General features: G+C 43.2%; 1 protein-coding gene across 3 annotated transcripts in view; it reads left to right on the top strand.

Annotated features, from left to right (window-relative positions):
- The first annotated feature begins 2,727 nt into the window (after window positions 1-2,727).
- The window catches only part of slc9d1 (solute carrier family 9 member D1), a 62,107-nt gene continuing 45,787 nt past the window's right edge, over window positions 2,728-19,047 (top strand). For 2 of the 3 annotated variants that reach the window (XM_080204123.1, XM_080204121.1), the window contains exons 1-4: window positions 2,728-2,815; window positions 4,063-4,577; window positions 6,319-6,498; window positions 12,005-12,196. In XM_080204123.1, coding sequence (XP_080060249.1) covers window positions 4,131-4,577; window positions 6,319-6,498; window positions 12,005-12,196 — 819 coding nt within the window. In that variant the 5' untranslated portion in view covers window positions 2,728-2,815; window positions 4,063-4,130. Of the gene's footprint in view, window positions 2,816-3,320; window positions 3,413-4,062; window positions 4,578-6,318; window positions 6,499-12,004; window positions 12,197-19,047 lie in introns of those variants that run through there. The other variant, XM_080204122.1, reaches the window with a different exon arrangement.

The following is a 19,047-nucleotide window of genomic DNA, read 5'->3' as shown; positions in this document are numbered from 1 at the left end:
GCAAAACTTTCCAACTGCAGGGTTCAACATTTCTAATCCTTGAACTAAGAACGTGCAAGTATTTCAGTCTTTATTCCAACTGAAAAGGTAACTTTTCCTCCATTATATTCAGTGCATGTTACAGAGCTCTATAAAGGTAATACCAGGGAAAGGAAGAGGATTTGTAATTTTTACTAATTCTGTTGATGGCAGCATTTGTTGCCTATCCCGAATTGCCACCAAAGGCCATTCTGTTTGATCGCTGCAGTCCATGTGGTGTAGGTAGACCCACAGTGCTGTTAAGGAGGGACTGCTGGATTTTGATCCAGCCACAGTGAAAGAACAGCCATATATTTCCACGTCAGGATAATGAGTGGTTTAGGTGGTGTTTCCAAGCACCTGCTGCCTTTGTCCTTCTTGTTGTTGTGGGTTTGGAAGATGCTGTTCAAGGACCCTTGATGAGTTCCTGCAGTGTCTTATAGATAGTGCACACTTCTGCCACTGTGTATCAGTCGAGGAGGAATTGAATGTTTGTAGATGTGGTGGAGGGATTGAATGTTTATAGATGGGGTGCCAATCAGGTGGGCTGTTTTGTCCTGGATGGTGTTGAGCTTCTTGAGTATTATAGGAGCTGCACTCATTCAAGCAAGTGGAGAATATCCCTTGTCACTCCTGTCTTGTGCCTTCTAGATGGTGGACAGGCTTTGGGGAGTGAGGATGTTGATTGTAGCGGATTCAGTCATGGTAATGCCATCATTGAATTCCCTATGTAAATATGTAAGGAGATTCCAAATAGCTCCAAGAAAAATAGGATGGTAAAATAGGGGATTTTAACTGGAACATTGACTGGGATAGCATAGTATTAGAAGTTTGGCTGGAGAGAAATTTGTTGAATGTATTCAGGAGGAATTTCTCATTCAGTATGTGGATGGTCTGACTAGGGAGGGGGTAAAACATGACTTCCACTTGGGAAATAAGGAAGGGCAGGTGACAGAAGTGTTAGTGAGGAATCACTTTGGGACCAGTGACCTTGATTCCATTAGTTTTAAGATAGCTATGGAGAATGATAGATCAAGCCCAAAAGTTAAAAATTCTAAATTTGGGCAAGGCCAATTTTGATGGCATCAAACAGGAACTTTTAAAAGTTAATTGGGGGAGTCTGTTGGCAGGCAAAGGGACATCTGGTAAGTGGGAGGCTTTCAAGAGTGTGTTAATCAAAGTTCAGGGTAAGCACATCCTTCTTAGAATGAAGGGCAAGGCTATAAAAGTATAGAACCTTGGATGACTTTGAGGCCCTGGTCAAGAAGAAGAAGGAGGCACATGACATGCATAGGCAGCTGGGATCAAGTGGATCCTTGTAGGATATAGAGGGTGTAGAAGTAGAATTAAGAGAGAAATCAGGAGGGCAAAAAGGGGACACAAGATTGCTTTGACAGATAAGGCAAAGGAGGATCCAAAGAGATTCTACAAACACTAAAATGCTAAAGAGAGTAGGGCCTCTTAAGGATCAACAAGGTCATCTTTGAGCAGATCCACAAGAGATGGGTGAGATCCTAAATGAATATTTCTCATCAGTACTTACTATCGGGAAAAACGGATGTTAGGGAACATGGGGAAATAAATAGTGATGTCTTGAGGAGTGTACATATAACAGAGAAGGAAGTGCTGGAAGTCTTAAAGCACATCAAGGTAGATAAATCCCCAGGAACTGAATTTAGGCATGTGGAGGCTAGGGAGCAAATTGATGTCCCTTTGCAGAGATATTTGAATCATTGACAGCCATAGTTGAGGTGCCTGAAGATTGGAGGGTGGCAAATTTTGTGCCTTTGTTTAAAAAAGGCTGTAAAAAAAAGCCAAGAGTAAGCCTGGGAATTACAAGCTGGTCAACCTCACATCTTTAATGGGTAATTTGTTAGAAGGTATTCTGGCAGGATCTACAGGCATTCAGAGAGTCAAGGACTGATTAAGGACAGACAGCATGGCTTTGAGAGTGGAATATCACATCTCACAAATTTGATTGAGTTTTTTTGAAGGGGTAACCAAGAAGGTAGATGAGTGCAGTGCAGATGATGTCAGTTACATGAACTTTAGCAAGGTCTTTGACAGGGTACCACATGGTACCATAAGGTTAAATCTCACAGGTTCCTCTCATATCTATCTAATTATAGCCAGAGCAACTTTATTAATAGCTTCTATTCCAACTCCTGCATCATTAACTGTGAAAACCTGAAGGATTTCTCTAGTTTCTCATCTAGGTGCAGCTACCAAATAAACCTGGTGGACTTTAACCTGGTGTTGTGAGACTTCTTACTGGATTCAACAATGACAATGCCATTGAATGTCAATGAGAGTTTTTAAGTTCTCTTGTTGGAAATGTCCTTGCCTGGCATGAATAGTACTTATCAGCCCAAGTCTGGATATTGTCCAGGTCCTGCTGCGTTTGGACATGGATTGCTTCAGTATCTGATCACATACACACCCTCCCCCAAGAAACCGTGCCTTCCCCTTGCTTATCACGGCGTTTTACCCAAACAGTTATGAAGCTCCATCTCCCAACAATCACACCCCCGACTCTCAGTCCGACCCAGCCTCCACCACCAGCTCAAACTCCCAGGCCAGCCGCTCCGTTGCTAGGTGACTCCGGCCGGATATCCTGGTGACGTCACCCGGGGGTGGTGGCGTGATGGTGTGATTGCGTCATCGCGTCAGCCGGAGTCGGTAACGTCATTAGCCGGTGACGTGGGCGGCGGCACGATGGCGGCGCTGGAGAGGGAAGCGGACAACTTGTGGAGTCAGTTGGAAATGTGCTGCTGATGGTCACCGGGAACTGCTTGAGGTGAATCGTTTAGCTGCATTGAAGGGAAAGTTGGGTGAATACTGTGCATGCTGACAGAGGGAGATGGTTGAAATATGGTGGCCGGAAGCTCCTGTGGAACATAAACATTTACATTGAGCAGTGGGGCTGGATTCTCTGCTGCTAATTAATTCTAATGCTATGTTTACTGTATTGACTCATCTTGATGATTATGTTCTGAGTCTGACATTCATCATTTGTCAACTTTCATTTACACAACAACTTTTAATGTAAAGAATGTCCAAAGCTGCTGCTGAGCTTGTTTGACACGTTTTGGGAATCCTTTTAAAGAGAGAGTGATTGATCAAGGCAGCAGCAGCAGCTTGTCCTCCATTCACCACAAGACTGTGCAGCCACTGACCAGCTGAATCGCTCCATCACTTCTACTTTCCATGATCTCTACTTCACCACTGATGTAACTGATAGCACCCATCTGCTGACTGACCTGAGGTGTTGAGCCTTTTTGAACCTCCACAACCCCTGTGCTGAAGGGCTCCCAGATGTTTGACCCAGTGACAATGAATGTTATTGTTGGCTTGGATGGAGCTTGAGTGCTGCTGTAGAGCTGCTCCCACCCAGGTAAATGGATAGTATTCCATTGCATCATAACTCAGAAGAACTTTGCCAGCTAGATTGGCTTTCCCATTGTGCCCACCTGCCCCCCCTGCCCCCGAAAAGTAGGTGAAAGACATTTTGAGTGGGTTACAATTAATGAAGATAACAGCTCATGTGGATTTGGTGATACTATATTTGGGCTTGTTCACACTGGATTTACATTGCAGCCTAGGCAACTGAGTTGTTCTGTTGAAACTGCTAAATCTTGGCATAATTTCTGCAGGAAAAATCTGGCCCAAGTGCAGGTTTGTTTTCTCTACCTGCTTGGGCAGTTAGTAGTACTGCAATAAACACGTCCTATCTTATTGATTATCATGTACATTTCACGTTTACATGTGGAAAATTCATTTCACAAATATTGGAGGTAAAAAGTCAGATTCTGGATTAAGTCAGGGCAGAAGAATAGGAATAAGTGGATGGCTAATTTGAGTCAAATGTGACAAAACTTGTACTGTAAAAAATCTCATGTCTTTTGGTGACTGATCTTTTAATGAATGAGCAATGAAATTGAGTATTTGTAAAGTAATTTCAGCAATGCACGTATTTCACAGTGCCTAGTTTTGATGTGGTTAAAATTGCTGTCACTCTAATTATTTATTCGGTTTCTGTTTCAGGGTTGTATTGAATCAAATTGGAGATTTTTCAGACTGGCTTTCTGTAGCTGTCAAATAAGTGTCGGAAAATGAAACAGATTAAGTTTGAAATCATGTGGATTGTCTTTATCCTGGCTTCTTGCTGCTCAGTGCAAGCTGTAGACTACGTCGATGTGGCCAAGCATGCAATCAAACTTCACCGAGGGAGAGGAGCAACAATCACAAAGGGGACGCAATGGATCATGGAGAATTGTAAGAAGTTGTCTGGCATGCTTCGTCAGAAGAACGTGGTGCTGAACAAACTGAAGAAAGCAATTAAATCTGTCGGAATGGACTCAAGACTGTCAGTGGAAGAAAAGATCTTCCAGGTGCACACTTTTGAGATCTTCCAGAAGGAGTTGAATGAGAGCGAGAAATCAGTCTTTCAGGCAGTCCATGGACTTGACAGAGTACTCCAGGGGGATTATAGAGATATTGTGAACATGAGAGAAAGCAGCAAGCAACGTCTGGAAGCCTTGAGAGAAGCTGCTATAAAGGTCAGACTTTTTCCTTTGTTATGTCTCATAACTTACATAAAAAGTGTGACTTTACTTTTTTATCTGTGCTCCCAACCTGATTCTCATTGTACAGTCAGCCACCAATGTATATTGTATTGACTGAAAAATTAATGAATTTCTCCCTCTGAAAAATATTGCTTTTTCAACATCTGATAAAGTAGTGCTGATGTGTGCCCAGCTGCTTGGCTGTCAGCTTGAGCTGCCCCATTCCTTCAGAATTGCTTCTCCAGCCAGTGCAATGTAATGCCCAGGAGATGCTGTGCTCAGCCCTTGTCTTTGGTCTTCTGTTTTGAGGCCCCCATCCAGTCTCATTATCCATTTTGCTGACAGCCCACCCATCTGAGCGAATCAAAGTTACAGTGATATCCTATATGACTGACAGTTGGCATTATCTCTCCTATATCTTTCCGCCACCTTTAACGTGAATAAGCCACCTTGCACCATTGTATCACACCTCTTGCTCAGTTAAGCAGGGCTCCTCACACTTGGTTCCTCTCTTATCTATCTAATTATAGCCAGAGCAACTTTATTAATAGCTTCTATTCCAACTCTTGCATCATTAACTGTGAAAACCTGAAGGATTTCTCTAGTTTCTCATCTAGGCACAGCTTCCTGTAATATTGTCTGAAGACGTATGCTAAAATTGCTAATGTATGCTAACGCCACCCAGCTCCAGCCCTGGCTGGTTGGTCTGTGTATAGAGTGATAGAGTTTTACAGCACAAAGAGGCCCTTTGGCCCATCATACTTCAGTCTATCTGAAGCTTCATTTTGGATGAACTGGAATGTCCTCCTGTTAAACACTGGGGTGATTACTTATGCCTGTAGCTCCTCCAATCTCAAGTTCCCTCCTAGCTGTTCCTCCAAAGATGGAACCTATCATCGGAGAATCAGCAATGGAGGAAGGAAGGAAATCTGAGATTCACAGAACTGGAGAATGAGAATGGCAGAGAGAAGAACTGAAAGCAAAGAGCAAATTTCCCGGAGTTGGAGAAAAAGAAAATGGCAATTCTCTTCAAAGCAGAACCTCAGAAATTGGGAAGTCAGTGGATAGCTGACACTTTGTTTCCTCCCTTTGGGATTATTTATTGTTTTACAACCCTTTTTAAGTTGTGGGGTTGCAATGTTTCTGGCAGGCGCTGGGGGGAATGCACCGAGATATCTTATTACTATAAATTAAGTCTCTTCTCCCTACCCCTCTCCCTTTTCCCAGTTGCAACAGCCCATCTAGGTGTGTGTGTACATAGATCCCTGAAAGTTGGGAATCAAGTAGATAAGGTTGTTAAGAAGGCGTACGGTGTCTTGGCGTTTATTGGTAGGGGGATTGAATTTAGGAGTCGCAGTGTAATGTTGCAACTGTACACTACTCTGTTCTATGTTCTATGTTCTATATCTGTTGAAACTAATCTTGACTTCGGGCATATTTTTGCTTCAGTCACTTATCCTAAAACTGAATTCCACAACCATTTAGCTCTATATAAAAAGAATTTCTCCTGTCACCTGTTTTCTTAGATTTAATCTTGTATCTATGGCACCTCATTTGTTGTTTCCTCACCAAGTATAATCTGCCATGTCCCATCCTTTCCCAATGGCTTCTCTCCCTCCTGTCTCCACCCTCCTTTATAGCCTGGTGCTAAATTTCTGCTCCCAGTCAGCAGCAGGTTTTTAATCTTACTGGCCATTAAACTATTTCTGCTTTTGATGCTCTCTTTAACATACAGGAAGAAAAAGAATATGTGGAGTTATTGGCTGCAGAGAAACACCAAGCTGAAGCACTTAAAAATATGCAGCATGCAAACAGAAGCTTGTCAATGCTTGATGAAATCCTTGAAGATGTGCGGAAGGCTGCTGACCGTTTGGAGGAGGAGATTGATGACCATATGTTTGACAACAACAAACTGGTGAGTTGTTAGTTAAAATCATATATAAGCAGCTGGAATAGGTTGTTTAGCCTGTGTTACCATTCAGTAGAATACTGTCTGATCGTCACCCCACCTACAGTTTTCTGCACTGCCCGTTATTGGCTGTCCCTCCATTCAACAGAATTTTCAAAATAACAGGGAGAGAGGGAAAACACTTCTTCCCAGCTTGCTGACCCTTCTGAAACTTAAAACTCAAACCTGCAGCTCCAAACTGAAAATGAACCCCTGTCACGACGTGCCCATATTTTTTACTCCTCTTAGCAATGACTTCATCTAAGGTTGTGAACGTGAATTAAAAAAAACGCTCTTAAAGGTACACTAATATCACAGTACAAAATCTCGTTGTGTCCAGAAATTTTTCCGTCCCATTTATTGTTTTGAGCGAAGAATGTCCGTGAAACGTCCATGAGGAGAAATTGGGCAGCGATTTAAAGTAGATCTCTCTGGCCCTGTCCTGGTAGCAGTGCAGAGTCGAGATTGAAATGAGGGACAAAGCTAGTTCGTGGTTGATCAATGCATTTGACAGTGGACGAGGTGATTGGCTCCCAGACACTGCTTGCTTCAATCTATTTTTTTCTTTTCGTTAACCAAAAACTTTGGGAGATATTGTGAGATGATCCAAATATTGTGCAGCTGAGGGGCTGAAATATTTCAGCACTTAATTCTGAAATAATATTTTGAATGTCGAGGTAAAATTTGACACTGGGCTGTGTAAGGAGATGCCAAAAGCTTGGCCAGTCAGGGAGGTTTCACAGTGGTTAGCGCTGCTGCCTCACAGTGCCAGGGACTTGGGGTCGATCACCGATTTGGGTGACTATGCAGATTCTGCACACTCTTCCCGTGTCTGCATGGGTTTGCTCTGGGTGTTCCGGTTTCCTCCCACAGTCTGAAAGATGTTCTGGTTAGGTGCTAAATTCTCCCTCTGTGTACCCAAACAGGCACCAGAGTGTGGTGACTAGGGGATTTTCACAGTAACTTCACTGCAGCGCTAATGTAAGCCTACTTGTGGCACTAATAAATAAACTTTAAACACTGGGCAGCACGATGACATGGTGGTTAGCACTGCTGCCTCACAGCACCAGGGACCCAACTTGAATTCTGGCCTTGGGTCACTGTGGAGTTTGCACACTCTCCCCGTGCCTGCGTGGGTTTCCTCCGGGTGCTCCGGTTTCCTCCTACAGTCCAAAGATGTGCGTGTTAGAGGATTGGCCATGTTAAATTGACCCTAGTGTCAGGGAGATTAGCTAGGGTGAATACGTGGGGTTACAGGAATAGGGCTTGGGTGGGATTGTGGTCGGTGCAGACTTGATGGGCCGAATGGCCTCCTTCTGCACTATAGAGATTCTATGATTAACTTTAAAGAAGGAGAGAGAGGGAGGGGGCAGAAAAGTTTGGGAAGGAATCCAGACTTTTGGGCCTAGTCAGCTGTTGGCATGGCTACTGGCAGTGGAGTGGTTAAAAGCCAGGGTGAGCAAGAGGACACAATTAGAACCATAGAAACCCTACCATACAGAGGGAGGCCATTGGGCCCATCGAGTCTGCGCTGACCACAATCCCACCCAGTCCCTCTTTCTGTGTTTGGCATTTCTGGAACCTCCACATTTTCAGCTAGGACCCCAATTTATTCATTGCAGGTTTTAAGATCGCTTAAATGGCAAACTGAATCTAAATTAGGCTTCAAATTAAGGAAATATAAAAATAAATATTGACGTTGATTGATGTTCTCTCAGTCTGTGGCTCCACTGCTGTGATTAATGGTGCAGCAAGGGTTTTGAGGGACGACAAGTTTGTTCGTTTGAGAAACATTTCACGAAAGGATATGCATGTGAGGATGAGGCGCAGATTGCTTTGTAAATGGAATTCATTAATGTTCAGTGGAACGGCAAGGAGCTATTGTACAATTTGCAGCGACACTTTCTTTTGGAGTTGAGTAATGCCAGCGGTCGAAAGAGAAAGGTACTTGAAATTTGCCGTCGTGTTCGTATCTTCAGTGTCTCATTATATCGGATTTCAGGGTGTGTTCGTGTTAGTTTAGGGTTTAGAACCTTGTGCATGTTTCTTCAGAGGGAACTCTTCAAAATGCAGCTAATGAAAGTACAACAAAACTTACTCCAACTTACAAAACTGTAAGAAGTTTTGTAACAAGTTACAAAACTTGTTTCTTGCTGCAACTGTACCGGGCACTGGTGAGGCCGCAGCTGGAGTACTGTGTGCAGTTTTGGTCGCCGCACTTACGCAAGGATATCTTGGCCTTGGAGGGAGTGCAGAGGAGGTTTACTAGGCTGATTCCAGAGTTGAGGGGGTTGAGCTATGAGGAGAGGCTGAATAAACTAGGCTTGTACTCGTTAGAGTTTAGAAGAATGAGGGGAGATCTCATTGAGACATATAAGATGATGAATGGGATGGATAGGATAGAGGTGGAGAGTTTCTTCCCGCTCAGAAAGGACAGTAGGACTAGAGGGCACAGCCTCAAGATAAAGGGGGGGTTGTTTAGAACAGAGTTGAGGAGGAACTTCTTCACTCAAAGGGTGGTGAATCTCTGGAATTCTCTGCCCGTTGAAGTGGTGGAGGCTGCCTCACTAAATATATTTAAAACGCGGGTTGATAGGTTTTTGATAGGCAAGGGGATTAAGGGTTATGGGGAGAGGGCGGGAATGTGGAACTGAGACGTGACAGATCAGCCATGATCTTATTGAATGGCGGGGCAGGCTCGAAGGGCTAGATAGAACATAGAACATTACAGCGCAGAACAGGCCCTTCGGCCCACGATGTTGCGCCGACCAGCTTTTAAAAAAAAAACACTAACCCACTAATCTAAACCAATCCCATTTCGTCCATAAACCTATCCACAGATCTCTTAAACGCCCCCAAACTAGGCGCATTTACAACTGCAGTTGGCAGGGCATTCCAGTCCTTCACCACCCTCTGGGTAAAGAACCTACCCCTGACATGATGGCCTACTCCTGCTCCTATTTCTTATGTTCTTTTATGTTCAAGGATGGTGTCTACTTAGTGTTATGAGTTTGTGACAGAACAGGTCGCAGATCTTTGGACACATGGGGTAGTGGGAAACAGAGTGTATGATTTGCCTCCTTTTCTTCTTTGTTTCATCATTAGGATATTGGGACACCAAGCACAGTGCAACTTGATGTACAAGTTGTTGCCATTTTGAATGATTGGTAGCAAGCACCTCCCAGTCACTAATGTCAATGCTGCTGTGTTTGACAGGGAGCTTCAAAATGTCTTTGTAGTGTTTTCCATGTCCTTCCTGGGAATGTTGGCCATTTGAGAGTTGAGGAAATAGGACCTAGGGAAGAGATTTTCAGCCGTGCAGACACAGTGGCCATTCCATTGAAGTTGATTTTACAGGACTTTTGGCTGGATATTAATGGAACCGGCTTTACTATTATTTATTCAACAGTCCCCCCATTGAATCTAGAGGATGCGATTGGATTGCTGATGGAATTTCTATTGTGCTTTTTTGTGTCACTGATAAACTGTCCCAGTTTCTCTGTCATTCAGACAGGTGGTCTGTGCACTAGGACTTTGTTGACTTGCACAGGTCTTTTGTTCATAAACATTCACTGCCGTAGTTTGTAGAAGGCTGAACTGTTGTTGGATCTCCTTGCCAGTAGTAGCCTTTTGACAGAGGTGGCTGCCAAAGTATGGGAAGTGTTCAATATATTTTAGACTTGCTAGTTCAACATGTATAGGAGGTGGAATATTTGGCTGACCAGGTGTAAGTTGCTATATGAGCTTTGATTTGACAACATTCAAGGACAGACCAAGTTTTTTCTTCATGCAGATTTGAAGAGATTGAGAGTGGGTTGCAAATTTGGTGCAGAAAGGGGGCACTTCCCATCTCCTGTGATTCCTTTAATATCCAAAAAAATCATTGACCTCTGTCTTGAAAATACTGAATGAGCATCCAGATCTCTCTGGGGTAGAGAATTCCACAAGTGCGATTGAGTGAAGATATTTCTCCATGTCTCTGTGCCAAATGGCTGGCACCTTTTATAATGATACATTCCTGGATGTCTTGGACACTCCTGGTGTCTCTGACTCTGACAGCAGCTAGAATTTCAGTTAATTATATTTCTAACATTTCTTCTAAAAGAAATGGCCATGGTTCCAAAAGGGATAGACGCATGCTAAATGCACTTTCTGATTCAGATGTTTCAATGAAGAGTTCAATATGCGGTACTGCCCTGATGGAAGAATTGAATTTCCACTTTTCACAACTGCAGGGAAACAGATCAATGCCACATCATAGAGTCATAGGGGTTTACAGCATGGAAACAGGCCCTTTGGCCCAATTGCCCATGCTGCCTGATTTTTACCACTAAGCTAGTCCCAAGTGTCCGCACTTGGCTCATACTCCTCTATACCAATGTTACCCATGTAACTGTCTAAATACTCAAGGTTTTTGGGGTAGGTAATGACCTTCAACTAAAATCTTTATTGAAGAAACTAAAATGCACAAAGAACAATTAATTGGATGTGTTGAAACGTTAGTGTGAAATGCATTCCGTTTTGAGTTGGTACATTTATTGATCAGGCGGATGAGGGAAATATTTTCCAATCCAATTTGTGAGAATTGGGGAGCTTGTTGTAGAGTTAGGGGGAGCAAGATTATTAGGGCAGAATCTGTAATATATAGGAAGAATGGAATTTAAAGTGGAAGTAAATTGATAGAGCGACTGAAAACTGATCACAGGAAATGCACCCTAAATGAAGGGTGTGTACTGGACACTATTCTTCTTCTGAGTGAGCCATCTGCTACTTCTAATTCAGAAAGTTTTAGACCCCACTCTGGACAGTATTAGTGAGTTATGGTGTTTAGTACCCAGCAGGCTGTAGATAGAGTCACCACTGGCACCTTGTTGATACTCTGATCTTGATTAGAAGGGTTGGTTTCAACTTCCACTCACCAACCCAATGGTCTCATGAAAGAAAACTGAGTATCGGCTCTGAATATCAGGTTAACATCCAGTGGGATAGTCGGGTCTGATGGTTGAGTCGTTCTGCCAGTGCAAGGTTAAATGGAGTTCTTTAACTTGGAGAAGGTGCTCTGCAAATAGTGGTACATTGTCTCAGCTACTTGAGTCACATTTCAAGTACATCTTGAATTGCGACTTGTCCTAGGACAGAACACTCCAACACCTGGAATATCCCAGATGTGTGTCTAACACTTCAGGTGGAAACTCTCTGAATTGATGCTGCCCCTATCTTTGGATTGCACTGGACAGTGAACTTGTTAATTTGAGTTCTTGCTCATTTTGTTAATGAAAATCTTATTGTTAACCTTTAATGTTTTACAAGTGCTTGTAAAGTTATACCCTAATTTTCTAACTGGACAAGAAGTTTTTAATTGGTTACCTTTCTGGTTTAAAACAACTTCTTAAACAGTAATCTTCATATTTCACTACACACCCAATATTGTTGAACTGGAATAAAGTGCAGTTACAGTAGTTTTATTTTTCAGGTCCGTGGTGGAAACGTTGAAGCAGTTATCAGAGTTGAAGAGGAAGAAGAAGACCATAAACACAACCTCTCTGTGCATGACGTAGAGGGTGGCTTAGGGCTGAGCATGCTCATTGATTCTCAGAACAACCAGTATATACTGACCAAACCTAGAGACTCGACCATCCCTCGAGCTGATATTCATTTTATAAAGGTGATTGGGGCCTTTTTTTTTATAATTGTAACCAGGACCCTTTATGTTCAGTTTTATTTGTTTCAAATGTGAGAACTTCTCAAATTTCTGATTTGCTAAATGGTTTTCTTGGTGACTGTAAGATGGATTGGAGAGCACCAAGACTTGGTGGTAGAGTAAACCTGCATGTTTATAGCATTTGGGTAGAACTGTATTGAGGAATCTTGAGCTCCACCTGTAGCTAACAACTAGCAGCATTTCAGATGTTGTCAGTGTTAAGTTGGCTCTGGCATTCTTTTTTCAGATAACCAATGACTGCTGTAAGGTCAACGTTTTATCCATTTCTTTCGCAACTGAGACACCAACTCCCTGATTACAAAAGAGCTGGAAGAAATCTAAAATGATTCCTGTTAATTCTATCTATTGCATTAGTTTTCATGTGTTAGCTTGAATACTAGTTGGTCAGAGATCATCATTGAGGTTACATGACTATTCTTTAGATTGTCTTCTGATAGTTTGCCAGTGAGATCCTCCAAAGATCTGTCTTGGCATTCTTTGTTATTTATGTTTTTAGATAGGGAAGGGCATAAAAGCAAAATCTTAATTTGTGGATCATACAGAATTGGAAGACAAGGCAAAATAAACAACCAGTGCAATTATGTTCATAATTTTTTTTTAATGTTAGCTCAATGTCTGACTGCAGTCTAATTGATCAATATGTTTAACTGTCTTCAGGTCAAGTTGGCAGAATTTGTTTCCCTTTTTGCTCAGAGTTTTACCCTATTAATCTCCATTTCAAACAAAAAAGGTGTTAATTTAGGAAAAAATGAAATTTAGGAAAAAATGAAACTAATAATTTAATGCCAGAAGTTTTTTATAAAAGGCCTAAGTCCTTTGTATTATAGTGGAAGAAAAGAATACCAATGAAGAGGCGATACTGTTACTGTATAAACACTTGCCCCATGGGTGGAATAATAACTTTGCGGGGGTGGGGTGGGGGATGGGTTTCATATTTCATCTGCTCCATTTTGTCGAAGTGCCATTCTTGTCAGCTTATTTCCTTGACCTTTGAGAACAGTGGGTCCCCATCTATTCACAACTTAATGTGGGCTGCTGAGACAGGCAGGGTGTCCAAAAGATTAAAGGCCAGTTCTATCTCCTGTGGAACAGGCGGTAACTGTGTTCTGTGGCAGTGGGAGGCAGCTAAGTGCAAGATCTGTATTGTCAGCCCAAGCTGGAAGATAGGCAGCACTAGCTTATCTTCCCAGAAAAGCCCCAACAATGGTTTATGGTCTGACATAATGGTAAAATGTTCTCAATAGGCGTACTGATGAAATTTCTTCACAGCATTGATGGCTGCGAGGCTTTCTTTGTCAATTTTAGAGTATTTTTCTCAGCGTCCATCAAACTCCTTGAGGCAAACACGACCGGTGTCTCCGTCCCATCTGCCATTCTTTGGGATAGGACTGCTCCAATTCTGCATAGTGAGGCTTCACAAGTGACTACTAATGGCTTGCTCAGGATGACCAACATTGACATCTGTAAGGTTGTTTGACTTGGGCAAACACTTCCTTCTGCTTGTCTCTCCACGTCCACGCTGATGCTTTTTTAAAAGCTGGCATAACAGGACCAGTGCTGTTGATACATTTCGCAGGAATCTTCCACCGTAATCGACCATTCCTAGGAAGGACTTCAGTTTAGTTGCATTCTTAGGTATAGGCACTCTTTTAATAGCTTTCACCTTGTCCTTTGACGGGATGCAACTCCTTTGCAACTACTTTGAAACCGAGCTGTGTAACCTCATCTGCTTGAAATGTACAATTTTTGCATTTTAAATGGACGTCAGTTTCCTTAAACCTCTTGAGGACTTCCTTCACATTTGCCCTATGTTCCTCAGGAAATGTGCCTGTAACTAAGACATCATCTAAATATACCACCACTTTGGAGAGTCCTTGCAACAGATTCCCCATGGTACGCTGAAAAATAGCGCAGGCTGACAAGACATCAAATGGCAACTAAATACAATCCTTTGCGGATATTTATTGTGACTAGCTTTTGGGATTCTTCATCCACTTCAGCTTTGAGCATGACTAGCTTATGGAAGTTTGATGAGGACTCGTCTGTTGAGGTAGTATGGGCGGAGATTAGAAATAGGAGAGGAGAGGTCACCCTGCTGGGAGTCTTTTATAGACCTCCAAAAAATTCTAGAGAGGTTGAGGAAAGGATTGCGGAGACGATCCTGGTTAGGAGTGAAAGTAATAGGGTAATTGTTATGGGGGACTTTAACTTTACTAATATTGATTGGAATTGCTATAGCTCTAGCTCGTTAGAGGGGTCAGTTTTTGTTCAAAGTGTGCAGGAAGGTTTTTTGACTCAGTATGTTGATAGGCCAACTAGAGGTGAGGCTATATTGGATTTGGTGCTGGGTAATGAGCCAGACCAGGTGCTAGACTTGGAAGTTGGTGTGCATTTTGGTGATAGTGACCACAGTTCGGTTACGTTCACCTTAGTGATGGAAAGGGATAGGCATGAACCTCAGGTCAGTAGTTTTAGCTGGGGGAAGGGTAATTATGAGGCTATTAGGAGAGAATTAGGAAGCATAGGTTGGACTAGGAGATTACAGGGACTGGGAACGTCCGAAATGTGGAATTTTTTCAAGGAACAGCTACTGCGGGTCTGCAATAGGTATGTCCCTGTCAGGCAAGGAGGATTTGGTAGGGCTAGGGAACCGTGGTGTACTAAAAAAGTTGATTCGTTGGTTAGGAAGAAAAAGGAGGCTTATGATCGGATGAGGCTTGAGGGCTCAGGTAGTGCATTAGAAAGCTTTAGATTGGCTAGGAGGGAGTTAAGAAGGGCTAAAAGAGGACATGAGATGACTTTGGCTGATAGGATTAAGGAGAATCCTAAGGCGTTCTATAGGTATGTCAAGAACAGAAGGTTGGTTAGGGCAAGATTAGGGCCAGTTATAGACAGTAGAGGGAAGTTGTGTGTGGAACCGAAAGACATTGGAGAGGCATTGAACCAATATTTCTCTTCGGTGTTCACGCAGGGGGACATGAATGTAGCTGTGGAGGACACTGGGGTGCAGGGGTGTAAAATAGAAAGTATTGCAGTTGAAACCAGGGATGTGCTGGATATTCTAGAGGGCTTGAAAATAGATAAGTCCCCTGGTCCGGATGGGATTTACCCTAGGATTCTCTGGGAGGCTAGAGAGGTGATTGCAGAGCCTCTGGCTCTGATCTTCAGGTCATCGTTGGTCTCTGGTATAGTACCGGAAGATTGGAGGACAGCGAATGTTGTCCCATTGTTTAAGAAGGGGAACAGAGACTTCCCCGGGAATTATAGACCGGTGAGTCTTACTTCTGTTGTGGGCAAGGTTTTAGAAAGAATTATTAGGGATAGGATTTATAGTTATTTGGAGAGTAATGAATTGATTAGAGACAGTCAGCATGGTTTTGTAGCAGGTAGGTCGTGCCTTACTAACCTTATTGAGTTCTTTGAGAAAGTGACCAAAGAGGTGGATAGGGGTAAGGCAGTTGACGTGGTATAAATGGATTTTAGTAAGGCGTTTGATAAGGTTCACCATGGTGGGCTTCTGCAGAAAATGCAGATGTATGGGACTGGGGGTAATCTAGGTACTTGGATCAGGAATTGGCTGGCAGATAGGAGACAGAGGGTGGTGGTTGATGGTGAATATTCGTCATGGAGTTCGGTTACGAGCGGTGTGCCTCAGGGATCTGTTTTGGGGCCACTGCTGTTTGTAATTTTTATTAATGATCTGGATGAGGGTATAGTTGGGTGGATTAGTAAGTTTGCTGATGACACCAAAGTCGGTGGTGTGGTAGATTGTGAGGAAGGGTGTCATAGTTTGCAGGGTGACTTAGGTTGCAGAGCTGGGCCGCGAGGTGGCGGATGGAGTTTAATGCGGAGAAGTGTGAGGTAATTCATTTCGGTAGGAGTAACAGATGTGTTGAGTATAGGGCTAACGGGAGGACTTTGAATAGTGTGGAGGAGCAGAGGGATCTAGGTGTATGTGTACATAGATCCCTGAAAGTTGGGAATCAAGTAGATAAGGTAGTTAAGAAGGCATGAAGGTAGTTAAGAAGGTCTTGGCGTTTATTGGTAGGGGGATTGAATTTAGGAGTCGCAGCGTCATGTTGCAACTGTACACAACTCTGGTGCGGCCGCACTTGGAGTATTGTGTGCAGTTCTGGTCCCCACATTACAGGAAGGACGTGGAGGCTTTGGAGAGGGTGCACAGGAGGTTTACCAGGATGTTGCCTGGTATGGAGGGGAGGTCATATGAGGAGAGACTGAGGGATTTGGGGTTGTTTTCGCTGGAAAGAAGGAGGCTAAGAGGGGATCTTATTGAAACATATAAGATGATTAGAGGTTTAGATAGGGTGGATAGTGATAGCCTTTTTCCTCGGATGGAGAATGCTAGCACGAGGGGGCATGGCTTTAAATTAAGGGGTGGTAGTTATAGGACGGATGTCAGGGGTAGGTTCTTTACCCAGAGGGCGGTGAGGGATTGGAATGCCCTGCCTGCTGCGGTTGTAAATGCGCCTAATTTGGGGGCGTTTAAGAGATCTGTGGATAGGTTTATGGACGAAAAGGGATTGGTTTAGATTAGTGGGTCAGTGTTTTTTTTAAAGAAAACTGGTCGGCGCAACATCGTGGGCCGAAGGGCCTGTTCTGCGCTGTAATGTTCTATGTTCTATGTTCTATAAATGAAGCCTCCTGCTAACTTAGCAAACCGATCCTTGATCCCCTGTGAATGGGTTAACAATCCTGCTGAGTTCCCCTGTTTATCGTTCACTTGTAATCCTGCAGATCCTCACTGTGCAGTCTGGTGTTAGCACTGGCTTGATAATGCAGGCCTTCTAACCTCTTTAAGTTCCATCTCTAATTTTTGGTGCACTGCATAGAACACTGGACAAGGACAGAAAAATCTGGGCATAGCCTCGGGGTTCAAATAATTCTTAGCTTTAACTTCTTTTATCTGATCCTCTGGATATTTACAAAGAAGTCCTTGGAATTTTCCATGCTGGATATTAAATGTCTCCAGCCAGTTCAGTTTTATTTGTTTTAGCCAGTCCTGTCCCATGAGACTGGATCTTTGTCCTTCAGTCACTATGGTGGGTAGCTGAGCTGACTGGTTCCTATAAGGATACAGGCACGGATGTTGTCCCCACTATATGTAGTGTCTGTCCAGTGTATGTTGCCAAAGTAGCCTCAGAATGGCTCAAGCCTGAGGAGTTGCAGTCACTTCTGCAGAAGTTTGAATGTTGGTTTATCGAAACAGTGGCTGTTGCGCTAGTGTCAACATACATTTTCTGGGGACAGCCATTGCCCGTTTAAGATGATCTCAGTGGGAGGTATCTTTTTTAGTTTGGCCTGGTTGAGCGTGTGAGCTTCGGATCCCTTCTTTGGTTGCTCCGTCAGCTTAGTCACGTGGTTGATTTTTGGCATCATTTTGTTTTTCAGAGTGTTCTGTGTAGTCTGCTTTGCTGTACACCTAGCTTGTATGTGGTCTTTCTTCTTGCATCTGAAGCCAATTAAATGTTTGCACCAGCAGGTCACTTGGGGGCGATCTCCCCCACACCAAAAACATGCCTTGGACCTTGGTGCTGAATGATTCTCAGTCTCTGCTGTGCCTTCACTTGGACTGTTCCTAGCAGGTGGTGTTTCCTACCACAAAGGGTTCACCTCGGTCTGCATGGCTTGCAGCTCTCTAATGCCATGCTCAGCACACTTAGTTGCTTGGGCCATCTCCGCTGCATTTTCCAGTGAGATCTTGCTCTCCACTAGCAGATTCTTCTAGATGTTGAAGTTATTTATCCTGCAGACTAAACAATGCCTCAACATATCCCCTAACGCAGGCCCAAACTCGCAGTGCTCAGCCAGCCATTGGGGTCAAGCCATGAAGCCAGATACTGTCTCTTCTGAGTCCCTAACAGAAGAGTGAAATTTGTATCTCTGCATAATGACAGAGGGTCGGGAGTTTAAGTGATCTCTGATTAGCCCAGTAACTGGTTGGAAGTTGTGATCTTCGTGCCTGGAGCCTTGGATGATGCTAGGCCATAGGTTTGTGGGTCACAAAGTCAGCATTATTACCTTCTGTTTCTCCTCTGTAGTTATTTCATTAGCCATGAAAAAATAATGCCCCTGAATGTACTGCCCCCAGCTCTCGACTTTGGGGTTGAATGGTTCTATTCTCCTGAATAGGGGTGTTGTAACAGATTTCGTACCTCCTTCTTCGGCCGTCAAATGATCACTCTCCTCTCCCTCTGACTCAGCACTGTAGGCATTCTCAACTGATCCTCGTTGCCAGTGTAATACTCGATGGCTTTATGTGGCCAACAGTGGACAAAAGGATTTATTGAATAAGAATATCTATGTATGTTAGAAATGTTTAACAGCATGACTATACCATCCCATGCCTAACAACGCGCTGGTTCCAACTAACTCCCTCCTGATTGGCCCAGGTTCACACGTTCCCACTCCATTGATTCTGATCTGATCACGTGGCCTGTGAAGGATCATCCCTTAAAGGGGTCACAGTACCATAGTACTAGTTCAAATTAGCATTAAATAATTTTTCAGCCTACCTCAATTCAAATTGAACTATTTTTATGAAACAAATCAGAAGATGCTGGAAAATCTCTACAGGTTTGACAACATCTGTGGGGAAAGATCAGAGGTAATGTTTCGAGGCTGGATGGCTCTTTGTCAGAGCTTTTATACTATATTTATGAGTCAAATTTAAAATCTTATTCCGTACTTTAGGTAAATATGTAAACTTGACATAGTTCAAGATTATAAAATCTAAGCTCATGCTTTGATTTTTAAACCATGTGTTTAATTGTGCT

This window comes from Carcharhinus amblyrhynchos, chromosome 15, assembly GCF_965287045.1.
Source record: "Carcharhinus amblyrhynchos chromosome 15, sCarAmb.v2.hapA, whole genome shotgun sequence".
Taxonomy (NCBI): domain Eukaryota; kingdom Metazoa; phylum Chordata; class Chondrichthyes; order Carcharhiniformes; family Carcharhinidae; genus Carcharhinus; species Carcharhinus amblyrhynchos.
The sequence above is the reverse complement of the archived record's forward strand: the minus strand, read 5'-3'. Positions and strand labels throughout refer to the sequence as shown.